This window comes from Suncus etruscus, chromosome 2 (genome assembly GCF_024139225.1).
Source record: "Suncus etruscus isolate mSunEtr1 chromosome 2, mSunEtr1.pri.cur, whole genome shotgun sequence".
Classification (NCBI taxonomy): Eukaryota; Metazoa; Chordata; class Mammalia; order Eulipotyphla; family Soricidae; genus Suncus; species Suncus etruscus.
Genome location: NC_064849.1, coordinates 150295409 through 150315492, shown reverse-complemented (window position 1 = coordinate 150315492; position 20084 = coordinate 150295409). Strand labels below are relative to the sequence as shown.

Sequence of the window (20084 nt, the reverse complement as noted above, 5' to 3'; positions counted from 1 at the left end):
TTTGACTAAATGCTAAGTAAGATTCTTTTCCTTATTAGGAGGTATTTTAACTTTCCTGTCTCTCGAGAAGTTCTGGGTTTTTTTTTTTTTTATTAATTTTTTTTATAAGTTTAGGTCTGGGAATGAACTGGACCTCTTTTTTCATTATTTTTAGACTTTCAGTCTCTAGGCCTAATACTTTTATGAATATGTAGGTCAAGCAAGAAATTAGTAACCTTCATATCATTTCAGTTTTACAGACACTTAGGACCAATGCCAGACTATTTTGTTTGCTTTAATTGAATGCTAGGCTGCTGCTACAGTGGGACCTTAGTATTTTTATGGTATTTGAGTTGCCCAGTTCATTGACTTTGATCACTAGTGTAAAGTCTAGCATAAGAATAAAGATGTCACAGAACTCTTCATGGATACTGACACTACTCAAAAAATCCTTTTTTAAAGTGGTTGTAACAGTTCTGGACTCTTCCATTGTGTGTGATACCTAGTCTGATTTTACATTCTCTTTAGATCTTGGAATTTTTTTTAATCTACATAATACATTAAGCGCAAGCAGATCTGGCATTTGCAAAGATAATATCTAAAAGCCTAGAAGAGTTGGGTGCTCATGATTTACTCCTGGCTCTGCTCAGGAATTACTTGTAGCTAGCTCTCTACCTGCTATATTATCTCTCTAGTCCCCTGAGTCCGCCCCAATCTATTTTATCTGGGCCACACACAGTGTTTCAGGAATTACTCTTGGCAGCCTCAGAGGACTGGATGTGGTTCTGGGGATTAAACTCAGATTGGCCATGTGCAAGGCAAATTTCTTACTTGTTGTACTATCTCTTAGCCCCTGAATTTATCCTTTTTACTACTTTCAGTGGCATGTAAAGCATCTAGCTAATCTCATTATACTTTTCTAAGTTTTTGTGACTTATCGTGTGTGTGTGTGTGTGTGTGTGTGTGTGTGTATGGAAATGCTGGTAAATATATATTTTTCATACTGCTTTAGTAAAGAATCATTGGCATTTTTTTTTTTTTTTTGAGAAGAACCAAGCAGATTAAAATAGATTCCTCAGAGCTAATGGAGAAAATCCACTTGTAGGAGCCTCTTTTTCTAGAACCACTTTTGTTATAGTCTGTAGTTGTGAAGTCTCTGGAAAAAAGTGTCTCATGAAATCATGGAGGCTGAGATGCTCCAAGATCTGAAACTCGCACCCTGGAACCCCAGAGGAGCCAATAGTTTGAATAGTCCAGTTCAAGTATGAATCAAAGAGAGGCAAGAGTATAAATTTCAGTTTAAGTTTGAGTCTGAGATGATAGAAGACTGATACGACAATTTGAAGATAGTGTGTGGAACTTTTTTCTTATTAAGTGGAATTGTTCTTTTGGGTTAATGTGAAACCATATTTCTGGGCATTCCCAGAATGTTGGGTTGTTGGGTTGATACATAAAAATAAGCACCACAGCATTCATCTATATGTGGATACTGTCTGATACCACCTTTGGCTACTGTGATTAATGCTGTGATGAACTTTGGTGTTTATATACTTATTTAAAAATGTCTATTTGAGGTTCTTTTAAATTCTTTTGGATCTTGGAATCTATTTTTATCTAGTTTATGTGCTTAGTTGAAGTTCATAATTCTAATTGCCAAATCACTTTAATTTAGTCACCAGGGGCGATTTTAGAAGAAAAAATTGTGGCACATTCAGTGATGTGCCAATTTTGTTTCATGGATTCAGTTTGTATTCTAAATTGTCTTTTATCAGTCATTAAACCGTGAAATACTTTATTTGATGTTTGCTTAATCTGCCTTTAATACCCATCTCTATATAAAATGTAAAAATGTAGTGTTTTTCTTTTACAAGGAAGAAAAATAATTCCTGACAATTTGTTTCAACATGTTTCCTCAATGCTAAGGAATTAAAAAAAAAATCTATTTATAAGCCCTTAGTTGACAGAGTAAGTTAAGTAATTTCTATTCAGTTGTTCATTTTGCCAGTGGAATATTTTGTGTAAACCAAAAGCATGTTTTTGAATCATTGCTTATTCTTAAAAGGTGTTGAAAGGGCAGGTAGGGCTCATAATAAAAGCTATCATGATTAATACAGAATGCTGAATTAAGTATTAGGTAATATTTTTACTTCATTAATTCTACCTTACTACTAAGGGACAGTTTAGGACAATTTCACTCTTCAGCTGATTTTCTTGCTGAAAGATAGTGAAGATAATACCTACGACTCTTTCATAGGGTTGTGACAATCAAATAAGGCAAAGTATGCAACATCTTTATCATGAAATATAACTGCTACTGGCCTTTTATTATCTTAGGTAATAGGGAAAATGGTTATTAGACATAATCTGCCCAAAAGTATTGAATGTTTTCTGTTTCTGATCTAGAAGGTTTGTCAATTTTCAATTGCAGAAACTGACTTTACAGTACAGGTGTCCCATTTTTCTCTAGAATCCTAGTTTATTTCTACACATATCCAGCTATTTTTAAAAATCAAGACATCTATTTTGCAAAATACATGGTTTCAGAACTTGACTAATGAACTGCACATTTGTCAGCTTCAACCCTTGCCCCCTTTTTGCTCCATATGCCTATTATGTCAGATTTCTGATTTACTAGAGAATTTGAAAATAATTTACATTTTACTTTTTCACAGCGGCATTTGCCTTGCAAGCAGCCGATCCAGGACCAAAGGTGGTTGGTTCGAATCCTGGTGTCCCATATGGTCCCCCGTGCCTGCCTGGAGCTATTTCTGAGCAGACAGCCAGGAGTAACCCCTGAGCACTGCCGGGTGTGGCCCCAAAACAAAACAAAACAAAAAAACAAACAAACAAACAAAAAACCCGCATTTTAAAGTATGAATTGAAGTTTGATGGAGCCTTTGGAAGATTTCAACGCAATGCTTTTGTTTCAAGTGGGTCAGCAACCAGTGGTGGTGTTAATGGGCAGGGGTTGGGGAGAGGGAGAATGGTGTATGGTTGAGTGCCTGGAATCTTTCCCTATCTGAAGGCCCAGAGGTCTTAGTAAGGGGGTTCATTGCTTGAGCCACTACACCTCAAAGTGTACAGTTGCTGATCTAACACCAGGGATCAAACTCAAAGCCTTACATATGCTAGACATGTTCTATACGAACCAAACCCACAATATTTGGCGGTAGGCTATTTAGTTTTTAACAAGATTTTTGTTGGCTCTCTTGTGAACTATAAAAAGAGATTAGAGATAGTGCCAAATAATTTTTTTCTCTGGCATATGTGATGATCCATACAGATGACTATATCTCTGTAAGTGCTAGATATTACAGATGAACTACGTTTGCTTTTCTTCATCTCTTTATCTGAAACTTCTTGTCAGGATCTTGACTTTCTCTTTTGAAACTTCAGTTGTAATGAAATATCTTAAAGTATATATTTTTTTCTTGTTATGCAATAATGATTTCACATTTTTTTTGGAGGGAGAGCTAAATACATTTGAAATTTCTTTATATTTTGTTTTGATATTATGACAACACAAAGTAAAAACTTTTTGTCTCATTTTTAAAAATGTTCATGACATCTTATTAAGTACTTTCTGACAGACTGATTCTAGGACTGGGACAGGAAATGGTGCACCCTGAAGTAGCAGAAGAAAATGCTCAAAATACAAAAATCGGTACAGAAAACAGCTAAAATAATTTGTCATGTTCTAAATTAGAGCAATGGGAGAAATAAAATGAAGTCACGTAGTATTAAATTGTAAATCAAAGTACACAGTAAAGACCAGCAAGTTCAAAGTTGTGCGCATAAGTGAACAAATAAATATATAGAAGAGAATCACCATTTTAACATAGATTTATTATTATTAATATTATTTGGTTTTGATTTTGGACCATACCTAATGGTACCCAGAGCTTAATTCTCAGGAATTACTCCGGTGTGCTTAGGAGATCAAAAGGGATTGAACTCTGGTTGGCCAAGTGCAAGGCAAACAGCCTCCCTGCTGTACTGTTGCTCCAGCTTCAAATCCAGAAGAGCTATTAGTAATATGTCTTCTGCTCCAGGAGGTAGGGCATAATTTTTCTTCAATATTTGGAATGAACAAGTCTGGTCTGTAGGAAGCAATAGATAGTGGAAAGGAAAAAATAATGGCTTTTATAAATGGAAAAGTCTGATAAACACTGTCTTAACCAATTTATGAAGGAATATCCTCAGTGATATCCTGAAGACATTTCTTTTTTTTTATTTTTTTTTATTTTATAATAGCTTATTTTTATTGAGGATCAAAAATTAATATACGGTTAACATTATTTCTGCACACATCTTTCCAACAATACCCCCATGGCCTGAGCACTTCTTACCTTCACAGTAGCCCAAGGGCCCCTTTCATAATAGCTCAATCCATTTCTTTTTTTAAAATGTATTATTTTAAAATCTTTTTTAAAATGTATTATTTTAAAAAAAAGACATTTCTTTTTTAAAAATGTATTATTTTGATTAAACTAAAAGAAAATATACCTTTTTTAAATATATCTTTTTTAAAAATGTATTATTTTAAAATCTTTTTTAAAAATGTATTATTTTAAGAAAAAGACATTTCTTTTTTAAAAATGTATTATTTTGATTAAACCAAAAGAAAATATACCAGACAGATTTATACTTAAGGACATTCTAAAAAAAATGTCCAAGATATCTTTAGAGCAGTTAAAATGACAAAAAAGAAGCAAAGACTGAAAACTGTCTTCAACCAAAGGAAATTGGAGAGAGATGGTGAAAGTATGCAATGTGAAAAGCTGGAACAGAAAATGGACACTAATGGGAAAAGAAATATCTGGAATTGGATCGAAATTATGTATTTTTCTTTGTTTTGACAAGTTTATCATCGTTAATGAAGGTATTAATAGTATGGGAAACTGGGTAAAACATATATAGACACATGTGAACTGTCTTTTAGATTTCTCCTTTCAGTTTCTCTCTAAATCTAAAGTGATTTCGAGGGCTGGAGAGATAGCATGAAGGTAAGGCATTTGCCTTTCATGCAGAAGTGAAAAATTAAATATCATAGCATCAAAATTGTGACTGCTTTGAGAAATAGAATTTTGAAAGTGTTTATATTTCACTTCATATGATAGTATTTTAGAAACTTAAAATTTTAAGAGCCTTATGAGTTAAGACAACACAAAAATGAATGAAACAAAAGAATTGAGTAATTTAAAATATATTTTTTGTTATTTATTATGTAATTGAATATACATAAATTTTATATCATTTCTTTTCTAGATTTATTGTCTAGGATAGATTTGGATGAACTAATGAAAAAAGATGAGCCACCTCTTGATTTTCCTGATACCCTGGAAGGATTTGAATATGCTTTTAATGAAAGTAAGTAGTTACGTTATGTACAAGTTATGTACAAGATTTATTTCATATTGCTAATAGAATAATTAGACAGAATATATTTGCTACTTGCATTTACTTCTGGAATATTTTTGAGAAATAATGAGTTTCATGGTGGAATTCTTCACTAAAGTAAAAGAATCAAGTTGTAATTTATCATTATTGTCAAGTTATGTAAACCAGTGGGCATGGATTTTATTCAGTTTATATATATTAGCCTTGCGTATTTAACTTCCTGGTATAAAATCAGAATTCCAATTAAATTATATAGAAAGATGCTACTGTTTCAATGTGTTATTTAAAAAGAAATGACTTGCAATAATTACCTGTGGTAGGGTTTTAAAGTGTAATACTCAATTTTACATGATCTTCCAGACAACATTTCTATTCTAAAATTTACTAGTTAAGTCCTCAATAAAATAGTTTCCACTTGGGATTTGGGAAGATATACCAAAAGTTGTAAGAATTTTTCTGGGGCAAAGTATTTGGAGTTACTGCATGAATTACATCTGAAGGGCACTATTCTACAGGTGTTGAAGCTTTTTGTTTGCTTGCTGTTTTTCTGATTTAGTTTTACACATTTTTTGTAAAATATATATGACTAGTAGTATTTTGTTATTTAAGTTTTTCTTTTTGTTTCAGTTAACAAAATCAAATTAAACCTGAAGCAATATTTTTATTCTTTTTAAAATAATTCTTAGCTGCCTCTTTCAGAAGAGAGCCTGGGAGACTGTTGTTAGTGTGGGTAAATCATAGCTGTACATTTGCTCTTTAGTATAGGACTTCAGTTTTTTTTGAAGGAAGGGGAATTTGGGCTATACCCAATGGAGTGCTTACTCCTGGTTCTACATTCAGGATAACCCCAGTGGGGTACAGGGGACTGGACCATATGGGGTGTCGGAATTAAAATCAGATTGATTGCATGCATACAGTTACAGTGGCCCATAGAAAAGCAATTTTCATTGATATGCTATTTTCATTGATATATATTATCTATTCATTTATCTTTGTGTCTTTGTTGAACAAACCCCCTCCTCTTGGGGCTATACTTACTGGTGCTCATGGCTTACTCCTGGCCCTGTATTCAGAGGTGGGAATCCTGGTGGGACTTGGGGGACCATATGGGATCATGGGGATCAAACCCAGGTTTGCCTCATGCAAGGCAAGTGCCCCTCCCTATGACACAATTGCTCTACCCCCAACCCCCAAATATTTTTATTTCTTCCTTATCTAATCTCTGTCTGTCTGACCACATCACATGTTCACACTCACACACATATGCTTTTTTGGTTTTGTTTTGTTATGTTGGGAGGATTACACTTGGCTATGTCTAGCTTACTTCTGGCTTTGCACTCAGAGATCCCTCCTGGCACTGCTCAGGGGACTCTATGGGATACCAGGGCTTGAACTGAGTGAGGTTGGCTACTAGCAAGGCAAATACCTTTACTGCTCTTTTTGCTCTTCACCACCCTCTTTTTTTTTTTTTTTTTTTTTTTTTTGAGGTCACGCCCAGTGGTGCTCAGGGTTTACTCCTAGCTCTGCTTAAAGGAATCTCTCTTGAAGGTTCTCAGTGGATCATCTAGAATACTGGGGATTGAGCTCAGGTTGTCTGTGTGTCAGGCAAACATCTTACTTGCTGTGCTATTGCTCTGGTGCCACTCCTTTATTATCTCTCCCCCCATTTTTTAAAATTTCTTCATTTCTTCCCATCTCTCTCTCTCGCTTTCTCTTTCCTTCTTCACTCTCTCTTTTTCTCCTTCCCTCCCTCTCTTCCCTTTCCCATTCTCTCCTCCCCAGGCAGGCATGTGATCTGTAGCCACAACTTTTAAATACTTCTATATCTTTGTACATGGTAATGCCATTTTGTGTACATATACCATAGATGTACCTACATACTTTCTGTATTTACTACTGATATTTTAAACATGCTAGATATTGTCCTGATTAATTGTAGACTCTCAGTATGAGACAAAGATGTTCGCATTTCAGGGGAAATAAATGTCACTTTTAAGGGTGTTATTTTTAGCATACTTTAGTTCATCTTTGAATTCAGGATTGTTGAGGACTTTCTGAGAAGTGAAGATTGGAAATTAGAAAGTAGGTCTCAGTATCAAACCCCAACAGAACAGTTTTAACTTAGTATCTTTAGAAACTTCTTTGTCAGTCTTATAATGACAAAATCTCACAATAAAACTATAATGAATCTTTATTTGATTAGAGAAAATTCTAAATTTATCTGTAGTTGAATAAAACATTAGAAATACACAATTCACACTAAGAGAAAGAATTCTGTAGCATAGGTGAAGAAGAGATTTTTTTTTCATTGTGTCTTTAAAAACATTCCTTGTATTTAAAATGCCAAAGTACCCAGAGATATTTGCTCAGGCACATGCACAAACTAATCTTTGATAAAAGGGGGGAAAAGTATGAAGAGGAGCAAAAAAACCTTTTCTGTAAATGACAATGAGAAAATTGGTTGGTCACCTAAAAAAAAAATTAGATCCCTTTCTAACTCCATGCTCAAAAGTCAAATAAAAATGGATTGAATACCTTAATGTTGAACTTGAATAATGAATTGTAGAATTGTATTAAGGTAGGTCACTTCATGATGTTTTTGAAACTGAACATCTTCCATAATTCCATTTCAATATCTAAGTAAATAGAAGCAAAGATAAAAAAATGGGACTAAGTCAAACTATGAAGTTTCCACAATTCAAAAGAAATGGCCAGAATAAAAATATATACCATATATTGAGAAAAAATAATTTCCTACTATTTTTATAATAAAGGATTGATATCTAAGATATTAAGAACTGGTGGAAATATATAAGAAAAATATGACAGCGACCATCAACACATTGGGGAAAGATATGAGCAAAAATTTCCTCAAAGAAAATAGCAAAAGGTATATGAAAAAATGCTGTCTTATTATTAGGGAAACGTAAATCAGAACAACTATGAGATATTATCTCACACCAGTGAGACTGGCCCATATCACAAAATCCAAAAATAACCAGTGTTGGCATGGATTTAGGGAAAAGGGATTTTCATTCACTGCTGGTGGGAATGTTTACAAACTTTTGGGAAATAATATGGACATTTCAAAAAATGAAATAGGAATTGAGCTTTGTGTGACCTAGACTATTTCATGTATGAGAGTATTTGGTACTCTATAGATAGATTAGCTCTTATGTCACTGTTAAAAACATCCATTTTTTTATATGCCTAAATTGATTCAAATGTAGTAAAGTAGTTTTAATTGATATAATATATTTTCTGAGTTCATTATCTGGGTCACAATTTTCCTTTAAGCTCTTTCTTCACTCTGCTTGTCCATATTGCATAAGAATCAAATATTAATTCCATTTATTTTAATAATGCTTCACTTCTTATCCTAAGCTTTTTTTTAAGTTTTAATGTAGAAAACAACACATTGATCCTTAGTGCTGCTCTTAGGATAAGTTCAAATCCCATCGTTTGGGGCTTTTATTGTTTTATTTATGTGTCATTCTTTATTGCTTTACAGTTTGACTTAGTAAGCTTTGTTGTTAAATTGGGTAATGTTACTTCAACTTTTAAATATTTGTATAGTTTTGTTTTAGGTTGTAAAATGGGAAGATGTTAAAGCATTGGCATATATGTGGTCTAGGGGCTGAAGCGGTGGCGCTAGAGGTAAGGCGTCTGCCTTGCAAGCTCTAGCCTAGGTCCGACCTCAGTTCGATCACCCTGCGTTCCATATGGTCCCCCCAATCCAGGAGTGATTTGAGTGCATAGCCAGGAGTAACCCCTGAGTGTCAATGGGTGTGGCCCAAATACAAACAAAATGAACAAAAACCTATTTGGTCTATGTTCTCTCCTGATTACCAAGGGAATAAGTACCGAGGAAAGAAAGATGGGGTATCTATTTTATATTTTTTTTCCTAGAATTGTTTTCCCTTACATTAAAGAACAATATATTTCTATTATTTTTGTAATTGAAATAGAATTAACTTAGTTTATTTGGGGGCCATACCCTATAATGCTTGGGAACTGTTCCTGGCTTAGTGTTTTAGGGCTGCTGTCCAGTGGTATATGGAAGACTGTAGTGCTGAGGTGGAATCTAGGCCTCTGCATACAAAGCATATGCTTAGCCCATTGAGCTTTCTCTTTGGCCGTTATCATTTGTTCTTTGGTAAATATGGATTAATGTTTGCTATGAAGAGATTCCCTATCTAGTGAATACATTGGGCAGGATGATTGGTCTGGTATTGCTATAAGAAGTATGGTGCCCATCCTCATTCTTGGTTCACCTGTACCTCACTTGGGATATGTAATTTCCTTTTCTTCATGGGTTACTCTTGGCATTCTTTTATTCTATAGAATACTGTGTTATCTCTCTGTTTCTCCCTCTCCACCTTCAAATTTCTTAAATCAGTCTATATTAAGTAAGAAAAAAAGGGGGCACAGATAACTTATATAGAGGTTAAGGTACTTGCATATAACTAACTACTTGCATTAATTTCCCATAAATGATTCTCTCTTAGCATGGCTGCAAGTGGCCAGAACTAGGAGTAGTCCCTGAATACCACTAGGTATGGACTAGGGTGCTAGTCCCCCCCAAATATATGTAGTTTATGGCACATAGAAGAGGTGTTTTATAGTCAAAACTCTTGAACATATGAGATGCCTTATACTTAGTGATCTCACCTAGTTCAAACGAGGAGTGCTGTCCATTAAGATGAGATTCCCTAGGAACAATATCAGTGTCTCGCTGGGCTTGCATCTGCCTTTCTCTTGATTGCTTGTACTTTTGAAATTGTTCATCAGATTTTTCTATATTAATAAAAATCTTTCCAATTGAGTTATTTATGCTTGACAGTACAAGCTTATCTTAGTTCACTGTCTCTCTCATTTCCACTTGAAATCTGACTCATAATTTGTAGGCTGCTTGAGAAATCTCACTGATGGTTTCTGAGCTTATTCTGTCCTTTAGGAATCCTTGTGATTCTAGATGCACCTTAGACTTTATTCTCTCCTTGAGTTGTCAGAGGAAACTTTTAGATTGTTTTCTTAATTTCCTGACTTTTTGAAAGTTTGCTTAACTTTCCAGTGCCTTTTACATCATAGGTAACCTCTTAAACTTAAGATTTTGTGTCGCGCTTAAGGCTATAACCAGTAAAGATCTTTAAACATTATAGGTGCTTAAATATTGTTAATTTATTTTATGTTAAAGCAATTAAGATAAGAAAGTATAATATTTAAGAAGTTAGGGATTTTTTGGGGCCAGAGAGATAGCACAGTGGTAGGTCATTTGCCTTGCACACAGCTGATCCAGGAACAACAGTGGTTTGAATCCCATCATCCCATATGATCCCCCATGTTTGCCAGGAGCTGTTTCTGAGTACAGAGCCATGAGTAACTCCTGAGTGCTGCTGGGTGTGACCCAAAAGCCAAAAAAAAAAAAAGGAATTTTTTAAAATATGGTCTACAATGGTATTGTTTGAATACTACAAAATATACCAAAGAAAGAGATGAGTCAGTGAAAGTAATTTTAAATTTATAATCACATTATTTATTGTTTTTTCATATTATAAATGTACTCAATCAACAAAATAATAATACTATTTTTATTTTTTAGAGGGGCAGTTAAGACATATAAAAACTGGGGAACCATTTGTTTTTAACTACCGGGAAGACTTGCACAGATGGAACCAGAAGAGATATGAAGCTCTGGGTGAGGTATGGATAAATATATATGTCTATATGTATACTCTGATTTTATTTTCTGATTTTAAGTAGAATAAAGATTTTGAATCTGAGATAGTTCATGCCTTCAGAAATAGTAATCTTAAAGGTCTTTTTGAATTTTATTTGATTCATTGGTTTTGTTTTGGGGCTACAGCTAGCTATGTTCCAAGGCTCTCTGACTCTGCTTGGAAGTCCTTGCTGGCAATGTTTGAGGGGCCATGATGATGCTAGAGATTGAACCCAGAACTGCAGCCAGCATGCAAAACCTGCATTCCAGCATGTTATGCTATTTCTTGATTTGATTATGGTTCCATAGCTCCTTGGCAGTGCTCAGAGAGCACATTGGGCCACTCCCATTATTATGTAATACAACTGTCCTGCCCGATTGGCTCACTACTTGGACATTTCATTCAGGTCCTTCTGTTAATCAGTCTAAGAGCTTCCAGGGCCATATCTAGCAGTATTTAGGAACTGCTGGGCTACATCTGGAGGTGTTTGGGATAATGCAGTGGTCAGGTATTGAACCTGGAGCTTTGAGCATGTCAGGCGTGTACTCCAACCCTTGCAGCCATCTCCATAGTTTCTATCTGGTTATTTTTAATGGTGTTAGATATGAAATATATTTTTGGCTTAGAAGGTTATTTTTATATGGTTTTGACTCATGACAAACCCTTGGACTTTTACTATAAAACTGAGGTTGCCAAGCAGTAGGCATTTACAGATTTAATGTTGGGTGCAGGAGAGAGGAAATGACTCAAGAGGGTCTTGGGCACTTTGGGGTTGTGAAGGTGCTGGTTTATTCTTACATGAGTGTTTCCTTCCAATGACTGTGGTATTTTGCAGTGAGTCTTCACTGATGACTCATTTTTAACATGTCAAAATTAGTGACAGTATTTATGGGCCAGACCATCACCTGGCAGTTTGTTGAGGTCTTAGGGAGCCAGTAATCAAAACCAGGGACTCAACATTCAAGACAAATAATATTTAAAAAAAGGTCTTAAAGAGATGAAATCCTCTAAAAAAAAAAAAAAAAAAAAAGGAAGGGTAACCATTGTTGCCTGTGTAATGTGACAAATGAATTAGTTATCTTGATAATTCATTATGCAGTATATAACAAATAATTATATTCACCTTTACATATATGTAGTTAGTTCTCTTTTATATTTTAAATTTAATAAAGTACTTATCTGTTTGAAAAAAATTAGTATTTAGTTAGTGAATTAAATCTAAGCTGCTTACCTTTAACTTGATAGTCAAATTTGGTATCTCATATAATATTGCTGGTTTAGTGTGATAAGCAGACAACTACATCACATCTTTAAAGACTGACATTTCTGTGTTCTTTTTGGTATTCAATAATACAGTTAACATGAATGATTTCATTTAACGATAACAAAGAAATATGTTTGTGTTTGTTGGGAGACAGTTTTTCTTGGATGTTTTATGTAGGTTCAGGGCTCAAAACGAAAACATTGGCTGCTTTTGTTTTGGACTATATTTTCTAGAGTGTTTGTATCAGAATCAGCTTTGGAAGATAGAGATTGCATTTTCCTTCATGGCAGAAGTCAAATTTATATGCTGTTTAAGGCACAAAAAATAATGTTTTCTTTAGCATTGGTGACAATGTTTGAGCTGGTTCACTACCAATCTCCTCCTAAGTTTAGGCTTCATAACTGTCCTCAAATGGGCTTCTGTTCTGCTATGGGTTCAGTCTTTGTGCTTGTCCACCCATACTTCCTCTGGAGGATCTGAATAGGATTTGAGTAGCTTGGCTCTGAAGGGGACTACATGGTTTTACCCAGGTGGACTCTGAGCCTGCAGCCTCGCATGGATGGTGCAGGGGGTGGGGAGCCGCCACTGCAGCAGGTTTGGCCCAAAGGCACATCCTGAGGGCCCTCAGGACACTGGCCCTTTACCCCATCTTCCTGTTGGTGGACCACTCGGCCCTGGGCCTGGGCTCTGCCCATGGGTCTCTTCAAAACACCTAAGGGATGACCTTCCAGCTGCCATCACCCACACTCAGCGCCAGCCAAGTGCCTGAGCCAGATGAGTGCACCATGCCATGCACTGTGCCTGGCTCCACCATGAAACTAAGCTCCCTCGAGTGGAAGAAGTTATGGTATTTGGACTTGGACTTTGAGAAGGTGATGCACACCCAGAAGCAGCACTCAGAAGTTTACCATAGCCCATCTATGGCCAAGAGGGAGAAACAGTGGACCATGGCTTCAGGTAAGGGGCCCAGTGGAGTGTGTCCAGAGAGAAACATAGCCCTGGAGAGTATCCCAGTATGTCCTAACCTGTCTCAGCAGTGGTGGCAGCAGAACTGGAGCACCTTCAAGTCCATGAACCTGAGCTCGCTGCCTCACAAACTCTGAGAGCAGCTGTCCCTATACCCAGCAGCCTTTCCCAGCAGCCTGGGAGCTCACAGAATGCCCTGATGGTGACTTTCAGACAGAGGTGTGAGTGCCATGCTGGACTGGCCACTGCATATAAAAAAATATATAGATATATATCTATATATCTATATATTTTCACATGACACTTTGGAACCACCCTGGAGCCAATGCCCCTCTCCTCTCCTGAGGGCGGAGTGTATTCAGTAGGCTGGGGGGCCAGACACACACATGGCCTGTTCCCCATCTATACTCCTGACACAGGAGCTCCATCTTTGCTCCAGCCTGTCAATCCCTGTCCGGGCCTGGGGAAGAGAGAGGGGAACTTTGTTGGGAATAAACTTCACTGTGTGGAAAAAAAAAAAAAAAAAGAGAGAAGCAGAGATAAATGCCCTATTTTTTTTTAAAACTGAACTGAGGTGAGTGTGCCCAGACAAGATTGTGGCTGGATAAAAAAAAAGACTGTTGACCTGTAGCAGCGGGAGTGGCTGTGGGCTATAGGCTATTTTGGATTAAAAGCACCATTTTGAATTGAACTGAAGTGAGTGTGCCCAGACGAGCTCATGTCTGGAAGAAAAAAAAAAAGGACTTTTGACCTGTATTAGTGGGAGTAACTGTGGGCTGTGGGCAGCATATTGAACTGAACTGAGAGGATTGTGCCCAGACAAGATCATGGCTGGGAGAAAGGTGGACCGTTGACCTGCAGCAGCAGTAGCAGCTGTGGGCTGTGGGTGCTCAGATAAGAAAGGGCACAACCACTCTGCTTCACATTGTGCCACACAGTTCTTCTAGTCAAGGAGCCTATCGCAACAGGTAAAAAATACCACCACATTACAAAGGTCACAGTGAGAAAACAACATAGAACCTGATCACAGTGAATGAAGATGGTAATTCTGAAGACCCAACTAACATCAGCCACCTACATAGCTCCTCTGATCAGGATTTTCACATATTCAAAGGATGTTCAAATGCTTAAGGATATTAAAAGAACTCAAAGAAACCTGGAACAGCCAGCCAGTAAGAGCCAAGAAGATATAAGAATAAAAATGGAAACATTTCAAACAGAAATATTAGGATTGAAAAACTTAGTAGGCGAATGAAGATCTCACTGAAAAGCTTTACCAGTCGTGTAATACCTGCTGATTACAGAATCATTGAGCTGGAAGATGAGCTGTATAACACTTCCCAAAATAGAAGAAGTTGGAAAAGAACCTTAAAATAAAAGAACAGAAAAATCCTTGTAAATGAACAGACAATAGATCTTCGGGATAAATTCAACAGGAACAGCATAAAAATCATTGGGATCCCAGAGGTTCAGAAAGAAAACATCTATGAAGAAGCAACAGTCATAGACATCCTCCCTGAGAAGTTCCCAGAGCTGAAGAATGCTTACTTACATTCTGGATGCCTAAAGACTGCCATACAAAAGAGATCTAAATAAAAGCACGCCAAGGCACATATTTACATAATGATAAACCTTAGAGAAAGATAGAATACTGTAAGCAGCAAGGTCAAAAGGGAAATTACATACAAAGAAGTAAATTTAAGATTTACAGCCGATTTACCACAAGTAGCCCTCCAGGCAGAATGCAGTGGTGGGGCTTAGTGAAAAAAATCAATGAAATGAACTCCTCACCAAGAATAATTTTCTCAGCCAGATTTTCATTCAGGTTTGAAGGAAGGATCCACAGATTGACTCAGATAAACATCACCTCGGGAACTTTATAAACTCAAAAACAACCTTAGAAGAAGAACTGAGGGGCCAGAGTGGTGATGCAAGCGGTTGGGCATTTGCCTTGCAAGCGCTCACCTAGGATGAACCACAGTTTGATCCTCCAGCATCCCATATGGTCCCCCAAGACAGGAGTGATTTCTGAGCACATAGCCAGGAGTAACCCATGAGCATCACTGGGTGTGGCCCAAACACCAAGAGAAAAAAAAAAGAAGTTAAAGGTCTACTCTAAGGCAAGATAAACTAGCAAAAATACCAAAGCTCTACAAAAAGATGGAACAATATCCCATGGCAAATCTCTTTCTCATTGTCAGTGGACTAAGTACAATAGTTGAGATACATAGTGGCAAAATGGATTAGAGAATTGAATCTAATTTTTTGCTCACTGCAAAAACTGTCTTTCAAACAGACAACTTCCTTAAAAAATTCAAAGTCATCGACAACAGAATCGATACCCAGTTTACAACATACTAGACACAGAGAAGACAACTTATATTAGCAGCCTGGGGAGTAAAAAGGGGGATATGGGATGCATGCTGGGAACAGAAGTGACAGGAGAACAACATTGGTGTTGGGTGTTGGGTTAGTGACCCTACCCTAATCAATAATTGTGCCCTACCCTAGGGTGTGACCTGGCATTCTGCTCCCACCATAGGGTGGTACCTGATTCGGATGTATAAAAGCAAGGGTCTGTGGAAGGCTAGGGCTTTTTTTATGGGACTGATTCTGGGGCTTTTGCTTCAGCCTTATCCACTGAATAAAGCTGATATCTCCTGAAGCCTGACTGCCTGTGAGTTTTTTTTACCCGCCAATATCACCCTCTGAACCACCAGCTGAACAGGGTGGCAGATGCGTGGTCCGAGCTGGTTGGAGAAAGACCTCATCCTCCATCCCATCATCATCCAGCCCCATCCAGGGCTGACTTGCAACAGTGGGAACGCATCTGATTCAATATCACTATGTACCTAAAATATTACTGTGAAAGATTTGTAATCCACTTTGATTAAAATAAAAAAAAATGCAGAAAAGAAGGCTTGGGTAAGATGAAATCAGAAGACACATTATTCTTTCATCTGTGCAAAAACCAAGATCACTAACTACAGAACACAGACTTTTGACAACCATGACTGGGCAGAACTTATCCTGGAACCAATAAGAAATTGCTCCTGGCTTGGGGACCATATGAGATGTCGGGGATCGAACTGCAGTCCATCCTAGGTTAGCATGTGCCAGGCGGACACTCTACTGCTTGCACCACTGCTCCAAGCAAAGCAGCCTCTTTCTTGCTGCTCATTTTCTATTTTAGCTGCATATCCTCTCACCCTACCCCTCCCCCAGCCTCATCTTCTATCTTAAACAACAGCCTCTCCCAGGTGTGAGTGAGATTAACCATCCAGATAAAATTAGCATATGGAATTGGGGGAGGGGTAACACATGACAAGCATTATTATCAATGGGGACCAATTTCCTCTAAGTCTTGTACAAGACCAGGTTGTGCCCTTTCATAACTTCCATTAAATATAATACTGGAAGTACTTGCCAAAGCAATTATGCAAGAAAAGATATCCAGGGCATCCCGATAGGAAAGAAAGAAGTCAAGCTCTTTCTATTTGCAGATCACATGAGTCTATATTTAGAAAATCTTACACACTGCAAAAAAGCTACTAGTAATAATAGATTTATAGTACAGTGTCAGTTTACAAAATTAATATGCAAAACCTTATGGATTCCCTATATACAAATAATGAAAAAGAAGAAAGTGATATTAACAAAAAAAAGTTCCATTCACAATTGCGCCTCCAAAAATCAAGTACTTTTGAGTCAACTAAATTAAAGAGGTGAAAGACGTATAAAGAAAACTGCAAAACATTTCATCAGTGCTTAAAAAAAGGTATTATTAAAAAAAGAAATATCTTCTAAAAAATAAAACTAACAATGCCTCTGCTTCTAGAAGTCTCTTGTAGAAGCAGACTGGTGGGAGGCAAATGTTGGGGGGAACATTGGTGGAGGGAAGTGGACATCGGAAAAGGGATTGCCATTGAAGCATTGTGTACCTGAAACTCAATTATTACTAACTTTTTAATTTCATGGTGACTATACAGAAAACAGTTCTTTTTTAAAAAATTAAAAAAACCAAAACATTGGTGGCAGTAAGAAAAGACAGGACGAAATATCCTAACCATGAAGTCAAGAATTAAATCCCTAGACTAAACAACCAAAGTTAAATAGGTACCTGTTCTGATGGCAGGCTAGATAGAACAGGAGGTATGTGATGAATTCTGGGAAGATTGGTAATGGGAGGTTGACTCTGTGGTAAGATTGGTGCTGAAATATTGTGTCTAAAATTAACTGTGAGTTAATTTGTAATCATGATGCTTTAAATAAAAATATATAATAAAATGAATAATTATAAATTATTTTATGATCTTTTATTAGAAAAATTTGTTTCCTCTATTATTATACATCTGTTTACCTGAGTTTGTGTGAAATGTTCTCAGGCAAAATATGATCACAAGTAGGAAAAGTTGAACAAGTTTAAACAAGTCATCCTGCTCTCAGTTTTAGAGTATCTTGTCTCTGACCCAGGAGTTGAGTTTCTCTGGCAGCTTGAAATTCTTTAGCAGGTCAGCTTGTTAGCTTGAGAGCGGAGTAAAAACCTAGACCTTCACAGTTCTTGACATTTGCTCTAGCATTTATAATTTAAGACTATGTAATTATTTGAATAATCTCTACTGCTGCCAAAACTGCCCATTTCCACTTAAATTAATTACATGCTTCAAACTTATAAAATTTTAATTATAGACTATCCATACTATATGGCATTAGGGATGGACCATGATAGTTTATTTATATTTGAATAAGGCTTACATTTTATCCTTTTATTTTTTCCTTAAGGAACATGCAATATTTTTTTTCATTTGTCAGGTCCTATTCTCTAAACTTATGTCCCCCCTCTTTTTTTTTTTGCCCTCAGAGCTCTTTTACTTTTAATATTTATCAACATCATCTATCTGGCTAGTGTGTCTTACTAGATAATTCTATGTCTAAATACCTCTGTTAAGCCCTCTGCATAGTTCTTTGGATATAATGAGGGTCACATATTTCTGGTAGACTTTGCATCTTAATCAAAATATTTGACATTTCCAACTTAATGATTACATAGGGATTAAAATAGTCTATACTTTCTAGGTCTGTCATTTTTTTTTCAACTGTGGTCCTCTTCTGACTTTATTTGCTTCTTCTGAGAAGTGACTCCCCTCCAGCCATTTAGCAATTGGTGCCCCAATCTTGGATCTTGTTCACTCATTTATGTGATTTTTTTATTTGTACCTCCTTGGAATATATTAGGAGCCCACTGTGGACACTGATAACTATTTTCAGATTTGTGCTCATCAAGTTATCTCAAAGAACTGCTCTAAATGATAAAATTTAATGTTTAATGCAGTTTTCCTTGAATTCAGACCAATAATTGATGTATATCATTATACCAATAATTATTTATATTTATTATTAATTTAATATTATTATTAGATCAATCTATATTATTAGACCAATAATTTATAACTATAAGCTCTAATAACCAATCTCTTTTATTCTTCAATAATCCAGCATGGGGATGAAAAATTAACATTACTTTTTAGTATTAAACAGCACAAATAAAACACTCAAAGACTAGAGACAGAAATCATGTTTGGCATTTTGTTGCATACTTACTTCATATGTTTTATATGTTACAATTTTTAATTTTAATTTACTATAAAGGAAATCTTGCCTTTGAAGTCTGGTTTTTAATTGAATTTTATTTTCTACGTCTTAGGAAATAATTATATGACTTATAGTTATATTCCAGTGATAATAGGCTTTTCAGTACAATGAATTACTAGAAGTTGGTTTTAGTGAAACTTAAATCTTATATGGACCTTTCTTTTCATCCATGTTCCATAGTATGCCTTTAAGTTGGATGTAAACCAGTGTGTTATTCGTTCATATTTTATATATTTTTATTCTTTCCTGTTTTCTCTCTTTTTATTCTCCTTTTTCCTTTTTAATTTCTACCTGCTTTCAGTATTTGATTGTCTTCTCATTGAGGAAACTTTTCCCTAATTCCCACTTCCATGGTTCTTCTTTTTTCTCCTCATAAATTTCTTTCTTCTTACTCTACATATTTTTTTATCATCTTTCAAAAACAAAGGAAGTTGATTTAAATATGAGTTCCACTTAGCAATATTACAAATAAAAAATTGAGCATAAAAATAAAGTTGATAGGGCCCGGAGAGATAGCACAGCGGTGTTTGCCTTGCAAGCAGCCGATCCAGGACCAAAGGTGGTTGGTTCGAATCCCGGTGTCCCATATGGTCCCCCGTGCCTGCCAGGAGCTATTTCTGAGCAGACAGCCAGGAGTAACCCCTGAGCACTGCCGGGTGTGACCCAAAAACCAAAAAAAAAAATAAAAAATAAAAATAAATAAAGTTGATAAAGTAAACCAAGGCATGACTTGGCTATTTCTTTTCCTCCCCACCCTTTCTCTGAGTCATCTTCATTTCTTCTTTCTGTATAGCATTTATGGTTTGTTTGTTTTTTTTTAGGTCCACATCTGGTGTTCAGGCCTTACTGATTCCTGCCTCTGTCTACAGGAATCACTCCTGACAGGGGCAGGAGGACCTGTTAGGGTGCTGGGATCAAAAACTTGGCACAGCCACATGGAATCACCCTATCCTCTGTATTTTCTCAGTGGTCCTCTGTAAAACAATTTTAAATGCATATCTTTATATTAGAAAAAAGTAATTTTAATATCTTAGTAGTATTTATCATAATAATTTAAATAATAAGTGAATATAATATAGACATAAAATTTCTTATAAATTTTA

At 36.1% G+C, this 20084-nt stretch overlaps 1 protein-coding gene across 3 annotated transcripts in view; it reads left to right on the top strand.

The window, feature by feature from the left end:
• Positions 1-20084, top strand: part of FAM172A (family with sequence similarity 172 member A) — a 446910-nt gene that overhangs the window by 14871 nt on the left and 411955 nt on the right. For 2 of the 3 annotated variants that reach the window (XM_049769145.1, XM_049769144.1), the window contains exons 2-3: positions 5248-5349; positions 10982-11082. In XM_049769145.1, coding sequence (XP_049625102.1) covers positions 5248-5349; positions 10982-11082 — 203 coding nt within the window. Of the gene's footprint in view, positions 1-5247; positions 5350-10981; positions 11083-20084 lie in introns of those variants that run through there. The other variant, XM_049769146.1, reaches the window with a different exon arrangement.